Below are 18,295 nucleotides of genomic sequence, written 5' to 3'. Positions count from 1 at the left end.
GACAAAATGATACTGTAATTAGATCTGAACTAGAGACCACAGGTGACAATGTGTATCGCTGAAATGCAAGCCAAACATTTGGGAAGAAGGGGAAAGCGTGTGACAGGATGTACAGCGTGAGAAAAGGGAAGATAAAGAGAACATACAGGATGCAAGACCTCGAGGAAAATGATTATAAAAGTTGACACCAAAAACACACCACTGATTGATAAGGGATACTCAAGGGAAGCTGAAGACACAAAGATGATGAGAAAACGACTGGTGATTAGAGAACAGCAAATGTTCTCTCTCAAGGACGTGCGGGGAACATTAATTACAGTCAGAGACCATGTATCCAGAGAGAGTGCCCATCATCACTAGCAGTGCTAAAATAATTCATGTAGTGAAGCCCAACAGCCTTAGTCTTGCGAAAGGAAGGAAGGAAGGATATGGAGGGCAAGGGAGAAGTTAAGGAAGCCTAAAAGAGGTGGCAAGAGGGTAAAGCATGAGATGTGGCAAGAATCACACATGTAACCAGAAAAAGACAGGAGATCAAGACAAAATAGTCCACAGGAGTTTCTACAGTTAAAAAAAAAAAAGGGGATTGGAAAATCTGAAACTAACAGGCAAAAATGGCACAAACCAGAAGAGCTGTAGATTTATTCAATACATTGTCCGTGACTGGTGAGGATTTTGTTTGTTTAAATCTGATAGTTGGATACTCAATCCATAGTAATGCAGAGGCAGGATTTTGATCGGAAGGGTTCACAACAGACCTTTCTACCATGATAATTGACATAAATAGGAGTCAATATGAGAAAGATTTTAGTGTCACTGGGATTCAATATTAAGTCAGCAGAGGTAAGGCAGAAGTGGTAATTAATTTACATGAACCCATGCTTATAAAATAATTATGAACACATCCAAAGGAATGGGGAAGATTAAGACATGGATAAATTCATAGCTTGTTCAAGGCATTCATCACAGAGACTAGACCGCCCCTACATATTGCCCACATAGCATTTACGTCTGAAGCACTGCATTTTGGATAAATAGTAATGCTTGGATAATTTTTTGAAAATGTAAACCTCTACCTGTAAACATTGAGTATTTTCCCTCTCAAGACCTTGAAAATTAAATCCATACGGCAGCATGCGCTAAAGATCTCCCCAGTTTCAAGGAAACAGTAGATAAAACACAAAAAGCCTATTAACTCCTGCCTCTCCTTATGAATGTACAAAAGAACGCTCAGTTCTCTGTTAACAAGAAACCTTCTCATGGTATTGCAACAGGATTAAAGAACTGGAGCACAGCTCATCCATCAGGCATCAACTTCTGTGGCATTCGATAGCGTCAGGAGGGACATCAGATTTTGATAAGAACAACAGTCCTATTGAAGGTTGATAGTTAATAAAAAATTGTACCCTTGTGCTACTATAAATTATTGACTCTATAGAGCTGGAAAAAAGGATGCAGATCTATAAATAATTTACCTTTTTTATTCCAAACGAAGATGGAATTTTATGCACCACTTATTACCAGCACTGGAAGTGCAAAAACAGTGCATTCCACTGTCTCAGGGGGAGATGAAACCTCCAGATCTTTAAAGCAATACATGGACTTTGTTAGCTTTAACTGGAAGCATGTGACCAAAACCCTTTACCACTCTAAAAACATGTGTTAATTGAAGTGCCTCATAAGCAAACCTAGGGGAATGTGGATATAAGGTGGGTGTGTAACTGGTTGAAAGACTACTCAAGGAGTAGTTATCAATGGTTTACTATCAAATTGAAAGGACATTTCTAGTGCGGTTTCACGGGGGTCTGTTCTGGGTCTGGTACTGCTCAACATTTTCATTAATGACTTGGATAATGGAGTGGAGAGTGTGCTTATTACATTTGCAAATGACACCAAGCTGGGAGGTCTTGCAAGCACTTTTGGAGGACAGGATTAGAAATTCAATTCAACCCTGACAAATTGAAGAACTGGCCGGAAATCATCAAGATGAAATTCAGTAAAGACAAATGTAAAGAACTTCCCAAGTATAAAACGGGGAATAACTGGCTAGGTGGTAGTACTGCTGAAAAGGATCTGGGGGTTAGAGTGGATCACCAGTGGAATGTGATGCAGTTGCAAAAAAGGCTAATAGTATTCCGGGGCGCATTAACAGGAGTGTTATACGTCATACACAGGAGGTCATTGTCCCACTCAACTCTGCACTGGTGAGGCCTCAGGTGGAGCACTGTGTCCAGTTCTGGGCACCACACTACAGGAAGGATGTGGATAAACTGGAGCGTGTCCAGAGGAGAGCAACAAAAATGATAAAAGGTTTAGAAACCCTGACCTATGAGGAAGGGTTAAAAAACTGGGCATGTTTGGCCTTGAGAAAAGAGATTGAGGGTGGGCCTGATAACAGTCTTCAAATATATTAAGGGCTGCTATAAAGAGAATAGTGATCAATTGTTCTCTGGATCCACTGGAGGTAGGACAAGAAGTAATGGGCTTAATCTGCAGCAAGGGACATTTAGGTTAGATATTCGGAAGAACTTTCTAACTATAAGGATAGTTAAGCACTGAAATAAGTTTCTAAGGGAGGTTGTGGAACCCCTGTCATTGGAGGTTTTTTTAAGAACAGGTTGGACAAACACCGGTCAAGGATGGTCTAGTTCACTTGGTCCTGGTAAAGCTCAGGGGGCTGGACTAGATGACCCCTTGAGGTCCCTTCCAGCCTACATTTCTGTGAATCCGTGATTTAGAATGAGGATGGACTGCAGGGGCAGGAATGTTTACCTGGCACATTAAGGTGATGGAAACCTATCCTTAGTTTCAGATACTGTTAACAAGGCCACAGCTTGGTGATTCTGAAATGTATTATGAAGTGGGACTCTTTATTTTATGAGCCTCACTGAAACACACCAACTCCTATGTCTCTTGTTGCTATCCAGCAACATGTCAATCACATTCTCTTGCTTGAAACAAATTGCTCACGTGAATAGAAATAAAAGATGCAGCAAATGACTGCAAGGATAGCCCAGGTACAGGTGAACAAAGGTAACTTACCAAGTGCCCAGGTGCGGTACTTTCTGGATTTGAATACCGCAGGAGCAGGACTGCAGTAGTACTCACAATGAAGGTGTACTGGCAGAGGTATCCTGAGGCAGCTGACAACATCTGCCCCCACACTATGGTCAAATCAGTTCCATGCTACTATGTTTCATACACTCATGGCAACAAGGCCAATTTACAAATTGTTTTAAGAACTATTGGTCTCTAATGCAGCTACTGAGGACAACCCAGTGCTACTGAAGACTCAGGTTTGCATGCTTTGCTTCTCTGGTCATGTTGCAAGCAGCTTTATAGTTATGCAAATCATTAAATGCCCCCAATGAGGAACTGCACCATCATTTCTTTTCTTTCCACATCCCATCCTATTCATTGTTTTAATCACTGTCATCTTTGATTATCACAATATACAGCTCTGAATAAAACCAAAATTGTTAAACAGATTGTTATAAAGAGGAGGGTGATAAATTGTTCTACTTAACCACTGAGGACAGGACAAGAAGCAATGGGCTTAAATTGCAGCAGGGGAGATTTAGGTTAGACCTTAGGAAAATCTTCCTGTCAGGGTAATTAAGCACTAGAACAAATTACCTGGGGAGGTTGTGGAATCTCCCTCATGGGAGGTTCTTAAGAACAAGTTAGACAAACACCTGGATGGTCTAGACAATACTTAGTCCTGCCTTAGTGCCAGGTACTGGACTAATTGGCCTGCCAAGGTCCCTTCCAGTCCTCATTTCTATGAAAATGCGGTGACAGGCTCTCAGAAAAGGTTAAAGGATTGAATGAAGTTGGGGAGCTGTCCAAGGTGCTGTAGTTCTTTATCTCAGACCCTGGAACAGAGGGGTGGAAATTACAAAGTATAGAACAGCTCGATGCTAGAATATCTGCTCTACTTGCCCCCGAAATTATCTTATGGGCCTTATGGTAAGAGCCATTTCCTTTGTTTCTCTTTCACTTCTGTCCAGTAGCAGAGTTGCTGTCTCTTATGAGAAGGGTAAATTGAGCATGCTGCCTATTCCTTCAAAGGTCCACAGCACATTAACATGTCAATCAGAATCAGATTACACAGCATTTCATTCTGATTGAAAGACAAAATAAAACCTGAAGGCACATTAAAATGATTAAGCTGCACATTGCTTTAGTGACACAGATATTAAGTCTGTTCTACAGATGGGTAAATTAAAGCACATGGGTAAAGTAACTTTCGCAAGGTCACACAGTGAATCAGTGGAAGAGCCACAAATAAACTCTGACTCCTAATCCTCTGCTTTAGACACTATTTTATACTGCCTCCCGGGCCACAACTGCCTCTACTACAAAGTGCTTACTTCTGATCTCTCCCTTCCCAGGAGTCTTCTTGGATTAGTATAAGAAAAACAGACGTCTTGTACCCTACTGGGCAAGTTTATAGGCTACTTGGGTGAGGGTGTGTGTGAACTTTTAAGATATTCCCACTGGAGAGTGCATTGCTACACTCATGAAGATAATCCAAGAGTTTAGGATGAAATTGAAACTTGGCAGAATTAGTTTTGCAGTTGGGGGTCTCATTTTAATGACACACACTAGAATATAGGCACACAAAGTCCATACTAAACAATCTCTGTCAAAGAAGAGATGTCTAGTACATACTGGAGAGAAATAGCAAGTGACTAAACAAATGAGGGGTGATTAAGTATAATCTTAATTTAGGTGTAGTGTTGCACTTCAGGGAAACAATTAGCTGTGCAAAATCTACCTTTTCTAATCTCTGATGAGAGAACAGAGGTTTTCTGTCGCATCCCATGGCTTACTTATCCCGTTTGAGAAAGTAGTTCAAGGTAATACTGGCAACGAGGGTTTTGTTTTTAAACAGAAGTAATAGTGTTATCTGGCTCTCTCTAGAGAACCCAACAACAATTCCTATTGCCTGCCAGCAGGGATCCATTATTTGCAAGAACGTCTTCATTTAAACTGCTGTAAAAATACAGCTGTTTCATTGGCAGTCTCTGGCTGGAGGAAGACATCAACATTGCTAAACTTTTAATCAACCAAGTCCTTTACAAGAGAAAATAAGCTATTTTTTAAGTTCTGCTATATCAGTGTTCAAACAGGTGATCAAACCGACTGGAACAATGCACTTCAAAGGCCAGGTGGGAGAGGTTTGTGCCCCAAGAAGAGAGGTGGATCTGAATCTCCATAGCTGGCAAAGCTGAGCTAGACTGAATGAAAGCAAGTGCTAAAAGTGACGGCATGCCCAGCTCTCTCTAATCCATTCTGGCTATGGACAGGTTTCCCTCCAGTACTCTGCTCAAACATGAGAAGTAGCAGGCAACAGCCTGCTGGCTAGGTGTCACATTGTGCATTCAAATGAAAAGGATAGATACTCAAGGGAGCAGCCCATTTCTATCACTCTGACAGGTAGTCTCAGATGGATGGCAGGACTGGTTGGCATTTATGTGAAAGCTAAGCTTATGCCAGGGGGCCTGTGGCAGGTGGCATGAGGGGAGACGAGGGGAAGCAGACAGACCTGCACTACTAGGTTGAGGAAAATCAGCTTAGGGAAAAAACACCATCAAAAGAACTAAGAATTTCCTGCAGAAAATAGTGTGAAACAGAATGAAGTGAAAAAAATGAATCCATAGTGTCGAAACATCAGTGGGGATGGGGAAGGAGGGAATATGTTAAACAGTAGATGAAGGAGGTCATTATGTTTCCATTAAATGATACTTTTTCTGAATTCCCGTGTGAGCTGATGACCTCATAAGCATCTAAAAAGCAGAGGATTTTCCTAGACTTCTTGAGTTGCTATTGATTACCTCTTGGAGAAAAAACAAAAAAGGATTTCGAACCAGTGCCTACATAGATAGGATTTTTCCAATTTTTTGGTCATGTGTCTGCAGTTTAATGCCCAAATGAGCACCAACACCTGTGTTGTCATCAACGCTTTATAGTATTGGATCACAGAAGCCTTTTAGCTCCCTCTGAAATGAGGAAAATGCTTGCTCCCACCGCCTGAAATCCTGACAAAGAAGCCACCATCACTATACTGAAGTGATTCTAATGTAGATGCTCACAGCAAAAAGGAGAATGGCCAAAACGTGTGTGTGTGGGAGAAAGCACATGCATGCCTGTCACATTTTGTCACACTGTCTACTTTAGTAACCAACACCATTCATTTCTGGTGTAAGTCTTCAACCCAGTATGGCAACTAACAAGGCCAGTGCAATTTTGGGCAGCATAAACATCAAGTCACAGATGTGGAGGAAATCCTGTGGACCTCATTACCAAGAGGATTCAGAGAACAAACGAGTATGGGGCTTGAGGGGCTGACAAGGAAGGAGCTATGTGCATAGATCTGGCCTAAAGAGAACTAAAAGGGTAGGAATAAAAGTCTAACAACATAGGCAGGGTTTAAACATCAAGAAAGGAAAGGAACTATTTAGAGTGGAACAAATAGGTATAAATAGGAGGAAGGGCATCCATTTCTGCTGTATATGTAGAAACCCTTCCAGTGGGGCTATAGGAAGGGGTAAAAGTCCTATTGCTTGGGATATTTAGGACAAGATGGACAAAAACATTAGAATGTTTATTCTAGGTAACAATCCTGCATTGGTAGGGAGATGGACTGGATGACTTAAGTCTTGTCCAACTCTTAAAACTGAGGTGTAGGCAGCCTGGGACTCTTACAGGGAAACAAAAAAGCATCATCATTTAGAATTCTAATTTATTATTAAATTACATAACAAAGCTTTTCTATACAGACAGAAAATGCACATTAGGTGAGAAAAATAATTACAGGTACAATAAAATAGTTAGGGTTCAAGAAGCCATTTGAAAAGCAAACAAATTAGAAAGTGCAATTGGAAAAGAATATACATGCGGCTGGATTGATATTTTCCATGAGAAAGAATAACCTTTAGTCTTGAGAGTGTGTGACTGGAACGGCTTCCCGCCCTCTTAATGGTGGGCAGACCAACAGCATACTCATTCAAAGCTGAAAGCATCACATTGAAGGCAAACGTCCAGTCATGAGGAGAGAGAGGGAGGGCACAAAGAGCAGATGTCTCCATGGCTCAGCTTTGTCTGAAGTTGTATTCTCCGGTTCTGCACATGCTCCCTTCCCTGCAGAGTTTCATAATACCAACTCTGTCACTTTCTAGAGGAGGAAATAATTCTGAAATCTTTTGTAACAAAGCCATGTGTCCTCCTTCCCTGCCCTGAATGGTAGTTGAAAACAAAAGGGAAAAAAATCCTGTTATGCATCAAGGGTGCTTGGGAAGCAACTTTTAGTTACTTTAGTAGTTTAACTGTGTTGGCTAATTAGCTACACAGTCAAAAGCGCTAGGCCAGCCGTTACGCCCTGTGCAGCAATTCTCAGGGTTCCGGGAGGAACAAAGCCCTGACCATTGAACTGTCAATGCATGTCTCACACCTACACACTGCCTAGAGATCTACTTTTGCCTTTTTATTTTCAACACCCAGTGAAGAACTTTATGTTCTGCATATTCCGATTTTATTGGGCCCGTCAAAGGAGGACCTTTGCACGGAGCTGAAGAAAAGCATTGCTTGGTTATCTAATGGGGCAGTGCGAATTCCTAACTGAATTCCGAACTCTATGCTCAGAAGTTCCCAAATTTGCCAGGGAGTCACTGAAAAATGAAAGTGCTGTTTTTTCCATTACACCCCTCAGCAGCAGGCAGACTCTCGGATTAACAAAAGCACCTTCCTGTCTTATTAATGAAGAGGGATCTGGTGAACATTCAATTGGTCTCAGAGACCGGCAGAGGGAATAAAATAAAACCCTTTGTGCATCCTTGCTTTGCACTCTCTAATGAAGGATACAGAATAGTGATCAGTGGCACTGCAGGAACAGCAGTCTGGCACTGAGGCTGCCAGGCACAGCATCAACAGGCAACACTCATTTGGCATAAAAACGTCCATAAAATCTCCAGAGAAATTCACTGCTGTGCATTCGACTTACGGACAGGATTTTCAGGCAGCACTGGATGTTACCAGTATTGCTGTTCCGGTGACTGGAGTCTGAAAAATCATGCTGCAACTTTAGCCAGAAAGTGGGCCAGGACACTGAAGAGGAAGAAATGTTCCTGTGTTTGTTTGGGGCTGGGTAGAAGAGCTTTTTCTGGAATCTGAGGAGAGCCGATGGCTTACCAGACAGCTTTACAATGGGTGGCTGGTCACTGACAAACAGCACGTGGAAAGAAGTGACAATAGAGGCCCCGCAGGACAACAACGCGTTTCCCCTCTGAGGCGCAATAGAGACTGAGGAGCGTCTTGAAAGTGATCTAAGCTTGTTTTTGTGCTTTGGCCACAACTTCTCCCTACAGCTCCTGCTGGTGGATAAACAGGAGGATAAGCACACCTCCAGTGCCACTGATGGGCCCCACCTCCAAGGCAGGCACCTCTAACTGGCCTTGAGAACCAGAAAGGCGGAGAAGTGCTGGACGCAATGAAAAAAATATGGAAATACATTTTGCAATAGGAGGCAGGTGAACAAGCTGCAAAGAGAGGAGCTGTGGGTCAGAGACTGGGATTAAATCTTGAACCAGCCCACTGTTTTCTGTTTCCTCTCCCTTATTTTAAGGTCCACTGCCCTAATTATAGAGCCATGCCAGAAGAGAGACTCATGGCATTTAGCAAGTCTCCCCCCAGGCCAGCCATTCTATCCATTTTAGAGAGATGCTGGATGCCTGCTTGTGTCAGGTACATGACTGACAGTAGTTCACGAAAGGGCAATTCTGCTAGGATAATTAAATATATTTGATACAAAACCCTCTCAACACCAGCACCAAATCAAAGTCACTGAGCAGCTGCCAACCACTGAAATGCCACCTCCAATATTAACGTCTCATTTTCAAAGGGAATCATCGTATTTCTACTCCTTTATGCCCTATAACATATCGGCTTCTCCCCACTCGTAACAAATTGATTGATATTTGCTACAATCTGCACATTTTCCATAGCTTTTTTTAAACACACAGTAAGATTAAATAATGCACCAGATCAATTAAACCCATTAAAAAGACTGGTCATCAGATTAAATAAATGTATTTATTTACGATTTGCAGGTCGTATAATTGCCAACTACATAGCAACCAAATCCTATAAACCCTAATGGAGCATAACTGCCAATCAGGGCCCTTTGAAAAATCAAAGAAAATAAAGTATTGGGGAGAAGAGTTTTGATATACAGAGATTCATTAATAAATGTCCTTTATCCTTCAGTCTTTATCAAGAAATCTAATGAGCACTTCATTTCAAAACCAGGGATATTCCCCAATCAACCAAATGACCATCCCTTATTTAAAAAGGCAAACCTCAGTTTTACTAGCATTAATTGCAAGTGCCTTCTAATCCCCAAAATAACCCACAAAAAGAGTCTTTGTAGCCTGTTTGTCACAAAGATGTTATTCTGCACATAAGCCTTTTTCAAGTCCAAATGAACGATACAGTTTATACAACTGTGTGGTTTCTCACACACTACACAAGCACAATTCTTTACTTCCTCCAACAGGGTACTGCACATACACCATAAAAGCAGTAATAAAATGAATGATAACTGTTGTGGGTGGCCTGTCTTCTTCTAGCACAGAGGAGGCCCTGGGGACAGGGGAAGGCCTCAATACCATCTCTGGCAACTATGATTAATGGGAAGACCCATTAAATTTGGGAGTGTTGTAAGACAGTTGTGCAAATAGTTAATCAAGTTCTTCGAAAAAAGGCCAGTGCCTCAGAGTTTTGTTAGTTCCGGTTATAAGACAGGCGAAGATGGCACAGAACAATTGAAAAGGGGAGAGAACCTGTAATTGTAGATTTGCTAGATCAAAGACATTCCTGATGTTAGATTTTTTTTTTTTTTAACAGATACTCATCTGCAGAGTCAAACCCAACAGGTTTTGCTAACAATCTAAAATCTCTGCTGTGTTTAGACACCAAACAATTGAAAAAAATATCTATGGATGTGTGTTTGCAGATATTAGAGAAAAACGTAATTGCATATTCAGCCACTCATTCATTTAACTCTTTACTATGAGGAGTTATGTATTTAACAATTCTGCACACAGATACATTGGCCATCAGGCATAACCGATGTATTTTCCCTTTCCAACGTACAGGTTAGACTCCATCCTACGTACAGTGTAAAAATATTAATGCTATTAGAATACCTTTCATCTAAATTAAAATAGACTTTTGAAACTATTATGTCTTTATGAAGCCTTTTGTGATATCAGCCAAAACCAAAATATTTACACCCAAAAGATTACTTTCAGGTGAAAGAGCATTTGGTCACTTTAAATGACTTAATACTATGGTAAAACTGAGAGGATACTATGCTCCCTTCTTCCAAGCAGGACTGCAAATATTTTCTGGAGTCCCCTTAAAGCCACAAAAAACCTTGTAAGTGCTCCTCAGATAGCAGTTCAGACATCTTCTGTGCAAAAAGTGAATTGAACAATCCTTATCTGTCTCAGGAATTTGTGGGAAGGAGCACAGTTTTCACAGCACAAGTTAAGTAGAAATGACTCATAATAGCTCAATCATGAGTAAAAAACTTAGAGGTTGTATTCAGTAACCAACCAACTTGATGGCTTAAAGCTGCAATATCCTTATTATTGGGCAAAAGTATCTAGTCCTGTACTTGGCCTTCAGGGGAAACTGGCTTCCTGAAGAAATTCCACCTAAGAGAAGCTAACAATTGTTTCACTTAACAGCCAATGACAGATTTCATTACCATCATCCAGTAGGGAAGATTCTCTACTGATTCTCATAAATGTTGTATATTACTTACCTTGTAGTGAGACAGGGGATTAAAAAAAATATTTAAGCAAAATTTGACCAAAGAAAGAGAAATAGTTTTGGCAGGGGAGGAGAAATACTGCAGCTTCAGCTCAAAACCAGTGTTGTAAAGTCTGCCACCATAAACCTTAGACATCATGCTGATATTCCAGCCATCATGTGCAGGCTGTTTATCAGCTCTACTGACTTCCCCCACCCACTTCTCCTTGATGGGTTGGGAGCAGATAAGGTTATCAGAGTCTAAGGAGAATGTCCGTCAATGGAAAGCGTATAGCAACAATAAGATGGTACAGATGCCAATGACGCCACCCAGGATGAGAGAGTCCCGTCGTTTCCGTAAGTTGATCCTTTGAATCAGATTGTTCACTGCGGGAAACCGATCTTTGGGGGTCTGAGTTAAGGTCATATTACCAAGCAGCATCAAAACTGGGCAGACCCCAGATCTATACACAGACGTTAGCAGCAAAGCAAAGAGTTCAGAACTCATCACAAAACAAAGAAAACAGATGTGACAAAAAGGTCCTATGGCTAGTTAGCAAGATTACAATTTTACTTCATTAATAAAAAACAATCAGAGGAAGAGGATAACAGAAAAGATTAAAGTTGGTGTTCATGCAGAAGCCTATATGTAATCCAGCATGAAATCTGGGCTAGCTGCATACAAAAGGTTGTGGAATTTATTTAGCAGAACACTAGTAATGGTAAAGGAAACAACGGATGGTGTTTGGCTACAAAAATAGCTCATATCCCACAGATGAAGACTGTTTACTGCATGACATAGAGGGAAGAACTGCCCTCCCTGTAAAATGCTGAGATTTATCTAATGTATAAAAATGAGATCTGCAACAAGTTTGCAAGCTTCAGAGCTTTGTCTTTGCACCCAAGAATCTTTTAAGGCTAATGTTTATTGAGTTGCTTTTGTTCTTGCCAGTCCCTTAAAAAACAGTCCCTTGAAATTTATGTCTCATCAAGCTACATATCTTCAGGACATATCTTCTGTCTAATCAAGAGTCTAATGCCCTTCGTTGTGCTGCTACAATGGAAAAGAAGAAATAGTAGGAAAAATGGTAAGCACACATGACTTCACAATCCAGCACATTCTTTAGCCTGGAGCATGAAATGGGGGAAATGAAACGAACAAACTAAAAACTTAAAATCAAGAGGTCTGAGAGACAAAAGGGGATCTTCAGGTCATGGAAACATTTAGCTATGCACTACAGCCATGACACATCCACATCAAACTGCAGCCATTTGTCCCTGAAAGTAAAATGCCAGGAAAACAATAAAATACAATAATACTTCTAGCAGAGTGTATGTAGTTGGAGTATGTTAGATTTTGTTGTTCTAGATCTCTACATGAAAATTAAATGTTGGCTTATATGTAGTATTCAAAGTTGCATTTAAAAAACCCAACAGCTAAGTTTATCACACTGTTAATCCGAGCAAGACATCTTACTGATGGAGTGGGACAGGCATAATGCAATCCTTGGCTCAGTAGACGTACGATGACTGTGTTATATTGCCATTGCCTGTTAAAATATGTTGAACCCCAATTTGCAGAATGTATTGTCTCGAGATCGCTTCTCCCTGAAGGCACTCGCAGCACAGCTCTTTCAGAAAGGATACTGGCCAAGGTGTTCATTTTGCTTTGTATTGACTTCAATATCCCTCTCTGCGAAGTCATATTTTCTTTTGTTGCCATGGCAATGCTGGAGGAGGAAAAAAAAGAATGGATCAAATCGCTGGTACTAAAAATAACCTGGAAGCTGAAACAACGGAAAAGCAAGGTGTGCAGAGCTCCTTCAGATGAATGGGATGTTGCTACCCTCCAGAGATCCCATTTTCTCCACTAATCTTCAACAATTAGCCTTTTACCACTTTTCCTTTTAATAAGCTATTAGTAGGCAAAAGCGTGCAACTTTGGTAACAGTGCAGATTATTAGAACAAAATAAAACAAAAAGATGAGAACATTAGAGACAAGCCTAGAAACATTTTATGGCAGAGATCCTACAATCAGGGGTTTGGTTGAACTGTGGGGATCCACATATTTGTTTCGCTCAAGATAGCACCTGAAAGCCTTGTTGGGTACACTATGGTGTTGGATATAAAAATAATTGAGTAAATGAGAGTTCAATCAATCACAATTAAAAGGATTAGTGCAATCTGAAAAAGTGAGCTTTGTAATGGAGAGATGATCAAAGTGCAGCCTGAGGTCAAATACAGCCAATGGAACTCCACAACAAGGATCACATGTAAAGCGGACATCCACAGTTTCTGTAGCATCTATGTTCTATGAGAGTGCTGCCATCTATTCTATTTTACACAAGGTAGATGCAGTCCTCAGGCTCCTGGCAAGCTGGCAATGAAGGCTCATCAGTTGGGCTAAGCTTGTCCACGCCAGTACTAATTTATCTTTTACTAGTGAGTTAGAATGGACGGTTTTCCTCGTTAGCTGGAGTAGAAAGAGAGGCCACATTGTTTTGGGGTAATCTAATTCTCAATGTATTTCCATCATGTCACCAAATTCACTTAAAACACTTGTCCTTGCCGAGAACTCTATCCATGAGCCAGCCAGCTCACATACTTCTAAATCATACCATGCAGTTTTAGCACCAGATGCAGCAGCTATGCATTATATTTTACACACATACAAGAGTAGGGTCATACTAAAATAACTTTTCATAACAAAAGTACGTGTTTTTATTTCAAATTTCATTCATTCTGGAAAAGGCAGGCACACCTCATTCCCCCCTCAGTGATCAATAACACGGTAAATAATCAGGCAATGAAAGACGCTGACAAGGCATTTCAAAAACGTTTTTTGAAAATTTGGTTTCTGTTCTGTTTTAGGAGATCAAAGAGAAAATGAATGGGCAGCCTATTACTTACAACTGCAGCTCAAATTTTATTTAGCTGACCTGAATGGAATGGCTTTCTTAAGAGAAACATTTAAGCTCAGTTACACCTGGGGGCAGTAGAAAGATGTGAGAGCTGTGGCTTGTGGAGACCTGGTGTGTTTAATAAAGAACATGGAAGAGAAAAGAATAACATAACTAGAGCAGTACCAGTCTTCCTGGCTAGTGAATGTTTCAAGAACACAGAGCATACACCATATATACCGATATGACTAGGTAATAGCTGAGGATGTAACCCTTACCTTTCTGTTGACTAAACCCACATGAGGAGCATAAAGGTTTAAAAATCAAATGGGTCCTGATACAGTTTGAGGTTTAGATTGTCTGAGAAGTTTTGTTTTGGAGGGGCAAAAGATTAAATACTTTACAAGCATTATAACATAAAATAGGGCAACAGGAGAACAAGTTTAATGCTGCCCTTCTCAGAGGGGGAAAACCCTCAGTTAGAAAAAGAGCTCTCTCTCACTGAAGACAGGGGCAGACCCCCAACCTTTGCACAATATTTTTAACTTGCTGAGCCCCGACGTGTCTTTATACAGAACCGCAGCCCCTGCTAATTCTCTGAACACTGTTTCTAGTGACAGCAAGTATGAAGAGTCAGGAATGCATTGGAGATAAAAGCCTAACTCTCTTTCCCAGGTCCCATGGTATATGGCTAATGTTGCATTTTGTTGATATCCACAGCATTGGTCATAACTGACCCTATTTTACCAAACTTCTTTGGTTATGTCTATGCAGCACTTGGAGCCCCAGGAGTGAGCTTGTGCGCCTGGATTGAGAGTCTTAGGTTAGTGGGGCAAAGGCTAGTGCTCTAAAAACAGCTGTGTACACCGCTCTTAGAAGTTGTGGCTTGGGCTCTGAAGCCTAGGGAGAGGGTGGGCTTCAGGGCCTGAGCTCCAGTTGGAACTGAAACTTCCACATGCTGTCCATACAGCTATTTTTAGAGCACTAGAGCAAATCCGTTGGCCTGGGCTGGGAGGCTTGCTCACATGGACTCCAAGTTGTTGTGCAGACATAACCTTTGACACTGGAAATGTTTGGTTCTCAAGAGCAGGTTTATAATGAAAAGGAATTTATTTCATTTCAGGAAGTTGGGCTGATCTGCACTTACAACTCCTATTACTATAACAATACCAGAATAGTTAATACCAATCCATCATCCTGGGGTGGATGCAGCTAACCAGTATAAAAGTGCTCCTACTGGTGTGGCATATTGCTATACAGGAAGGGAAAAAGCTCTCTGTATATAGCACCTTTATACTGATGGAACTGCACCCATATTAAGTGTTCTACCCATAACACTATTTTGGTGAAAAACAATCACTCTTCCAACAAAATCGTTCCCCTGGGATATTTTTCAAGTGCAGACGAGGCCTTTCTTGGTCTCTTTAAATGTGACACATTTATGGGAACCTGAACTCAGAATAATTAGCAAGGGAGCAATAAAGGTCCTCTAAACAAGACAGTCACCCTGGGACAAACAGTTCTGGATCATCCTATGGCACAATATTGCCTTGCTGCTCCTCTGTGACACTACAATCAGCAGTAGCAAAGCAGCAGGGAAGATGGACAGAATGGCTGAGTCCAACAGTTGTCTTTGGAGAACTGTAGTAAAGCATCAATACCAAAACTCGCTTGAATTTCACTAGAGGAACAAACAAATCCACTGAGTCAATAGTCTCTAAAACACCTCCCTGTAGCATGACACTGCTTTTGGCTTCTTCCACTTTCTACTCTACCTTTTCCACTCCAAGAAGTCCTTTATCATAGAATCATAGAATATCAGGGTTGGAAGGGACCCCAGAAGGTCATCTAGTCCAACCCCCTGCTCGAAGCAGGACCAATTCCCAGTTAAATCATCCCAGCCAGGGCTTTGTCAAGCCTGACCTTAAAAACCTCTAAGGAAGGAGATTCTACCACCTCCCTAGGTAACGCATTCCAGTGTTTCACCACCCTCTTAGTGAAAAAGTTTTTCCTAATATCCAATCTAAACCTCCCCCACTGCAGCTTGAGACCATTACTCCTCGTTCTGTCATCTGCTACCATTGAGAACAGTCTAGAGCCATCCTCTTTGGAACCCCCTTTCAGGTAGCTGAAAGCAGCTATCAAATCCCCCCTCATTCTTCTCTTCTGCAGGCTAAACAATCCCAGCTCCCTCAGCCTCTCCTCATAACTCATGTGTTCCAGACCCCTAATCATTTTTGTTGCCCTTCGCTGGACTCTCTCCAATTTATCCACATCCTTCTTGAAGTGTGGGGCCCAAAACTGGACACAGTACTCCAGATGAGGCCTCACCAATGTCGAATAGAGGGGAACGATCACGTCCCTCGATCTGCTCGCTATGCCCCTACTTATACATCCCAAAATGCCATTGGCCTTCTTGGCACCAAGGGCACACTGCTGACTCATATCCAGCTTCTCGTCCACTGTCACCCCTAGGTCCTTTTCCGCAGAACTGCTGCCTAGCCATTCGGTCCCTAGTCTGTAGCTGTGCATTGGGTTCTTCCGTCCTAAGTGCAGGACCCTGCTCTTATCCTTATTGAACCTCATCAGATTTCTTTTGGCCCAATCCTCCAATTTGTCTAGGTCCTTCTGTATCCTATCCCTCCCCTCCAGCGTATCTACCACTCCTCCCAGTTTAGTATCATCCGCAAATTTGCTGAGAGTGCAATCCACACCATCCTCCAGATCATTTATGAAGATATTGAACAAAACCGGCCCCAGGACCGACCCTTGGGGCACTCCACTTGATACCGGCTGCCAACTAGACATGGAGCCATTGATAACTACCCGTTGAGCCCGACAATCTAGCCAGCTTTCTACCCACCTTATAGTGCATTCATCCAGCCCATACTTCCTTAACTTGCTGACAAGAATACTGTGGGAGACCGTGTCAAAAACTTTGCTAAAGTCAAGAAACAATACATCCACTGCTTTCCCTTCATCCACAGAACCAGTAATCTCATCATAAAAGGCGATTAGATTAGTCAGGCATGACCTTCCCTTGGTGAATCCATGCTGGCTGTTCCTGATCACTTTCCTCTCATGCAAGTGCTTCAGGATTGATTCTTTGAGGACCTGCTCCATGATTTTTCCAGGGACTGAGGTGAGGCTGTCTGGCCTGTAGTTCCCAGGATCCTCCTTCTTCCCTTTTTTAAAGATTGGCACTACATTAGCCTTTTTCCAGTCATCCGGGACTTCCCCCGTTCGCCACGAGTTTTCAAAGATAATGGCCAATGGCTCTGCAATCACAGCCGCCAATTCCTTCAGCACTCTCGGATGCAACTCGTCCGGCCCCATGGACTTGTGCACGTCCAGCTTTTCTTAATAGTCCCTAACCACCTCTATCTCCACAGAGGGCTGGCCATCTCTTCCCCATTTTGCGATGCCCAGCGCAGCAGTTTGGGAGCTGACCTTGTTAGTGAAAACAGAGGCAAAAAAAGCATTGAGTACATTAGCTTTTTCCACATCCTCTGTCACTAGGTTGCCTCCCTCATTCAGTAAGGGGCACACACTTTCCTTGGCTTTCTTCTTGTTGCCAACATACCTGAAGAAACCCTTCTTGTTACTCTTGACATCTCTGGCTAGCTGCAGCTCCAGGTGCGATTTGGCCCTCCTGATATCATTCCTACATGCCCGAGCAATATTTTTATACTCTTCCCTGGTCATATGTCCAACCTTCCACTTCTTGTAAGCTTCTTTTTTATGTTTAAGATCCGCTAGGATTTCACCATTAAGCCAAGCTGGTCGCCTGCCATATTTACTATTCTTTCGACTCATCGGGATGGTTTGTCCCTGTAACCTCAACAGGGACTCCTTTCCCCTTCAAGTTAGTTCCCCAGGGGATCCTGGCCATCCGTTCCCTGAGGGGGTCGAAGTCTGCTTTCCTGAAGTCCAGGGTCCGTATCCTGCTGCTTACCTTTCTTCCCTGCGTCAGGATCCTGAACTCAACCAACTCATGGTCACTGCCTCCCAGATTCCCATCCACTTTTGCTTCCCCCACTAATTCTACCCGGTTTGTGAGCAGCAGGTCAAGAAAAGCGCCCCCCCTAGTTGGCTCCTCTAGCACTTGCGCCAGGAAATTGTCCCCTACGCTTTCCAAAAACTTCCTGGATTGTCTATGCACCGCTGTATTGCTCTCCCAGCAGATATCAGGAAAATTAAAGTCACCCATGACTTTATGCTCATAACTTCACCCTCTCTACCATGTGCCACACATCTTCCCTCCCCTACTTTACAAAAAAATCTGAACTGCTATCACTGATCTCTTAGGAGACTCTTTTCCAACCCTCATGCCTCCTCTTTTCTTTTGTTTTTTTTTCATACTCAACTGGAAGCCCTTAGGGGCAATGCCTAGCCCACCTGAGAGTTTGTAAAGTATCATGCTCATCTACAGAGATATAAGAGTAGACCATTACAATTAATATTAAATAACAGTATTATTGAGAAGGTAAACAAAGTGAATCAACCCAACAGCAGTGTTTGGAGGAACATGAAAGTAAAAGGAACAACATCAATGGCTTCCAATATCACTGTGGAGTTA

The 18,295-nt window shown here is 42.0% G+C and overlaps 1 protein-coding gene across 3 annotated transcripts in view; it reads right to left on the bottom strand.

The window, feature by feature from the left end:
• Positions 1-9,071: 9,071 nt before the first annotated feature.
• GOSR1 (golgi SNAP receptor complex member 1) overlaps positions 9,072-18,295 on the bottom strand; it is a 68,700-nt gene continuing 59,476 nt past the window's right edge. For all 3 annotated transcript variants that reach the window (XM_048823724.2, XM_048823725.2, XM_048823726.2), the window contains 2 exons: positions 12,463-12,545; positions 9,072-11,217 (listed from right to left, as the gene is read on the bottom strand). In XM_048823724.2, coding sequence (XP_048679681.1) covers positions 11,093-11,217; positions 12,463-12,545 — 208 coding nt within the window. In that variant the 3' untranslated portion in view covers positions 9,072-11,092. The remainder of the gene's footprint in view (positions 11,218-12,462; positions 12,546-18,295) is intronic.

This window comes from Caretta caretta, chromosome 17 (genome assembly GCF_965140235.1).
Source record: "Caretta caretta isolate rCarCar2 chromosome 17, rCarCar1.hap1, whole genome shotgun sequence".
Taxonomy (NCBI): domain Eukaryota; kingdom Metazoa; phylum Chordata; order Testudines; family Cheloniidae; genus Caretta; species Caretta caretta.
This window is presented reverse-complemented; position numbering and strand designations above follow the sequence as displayed.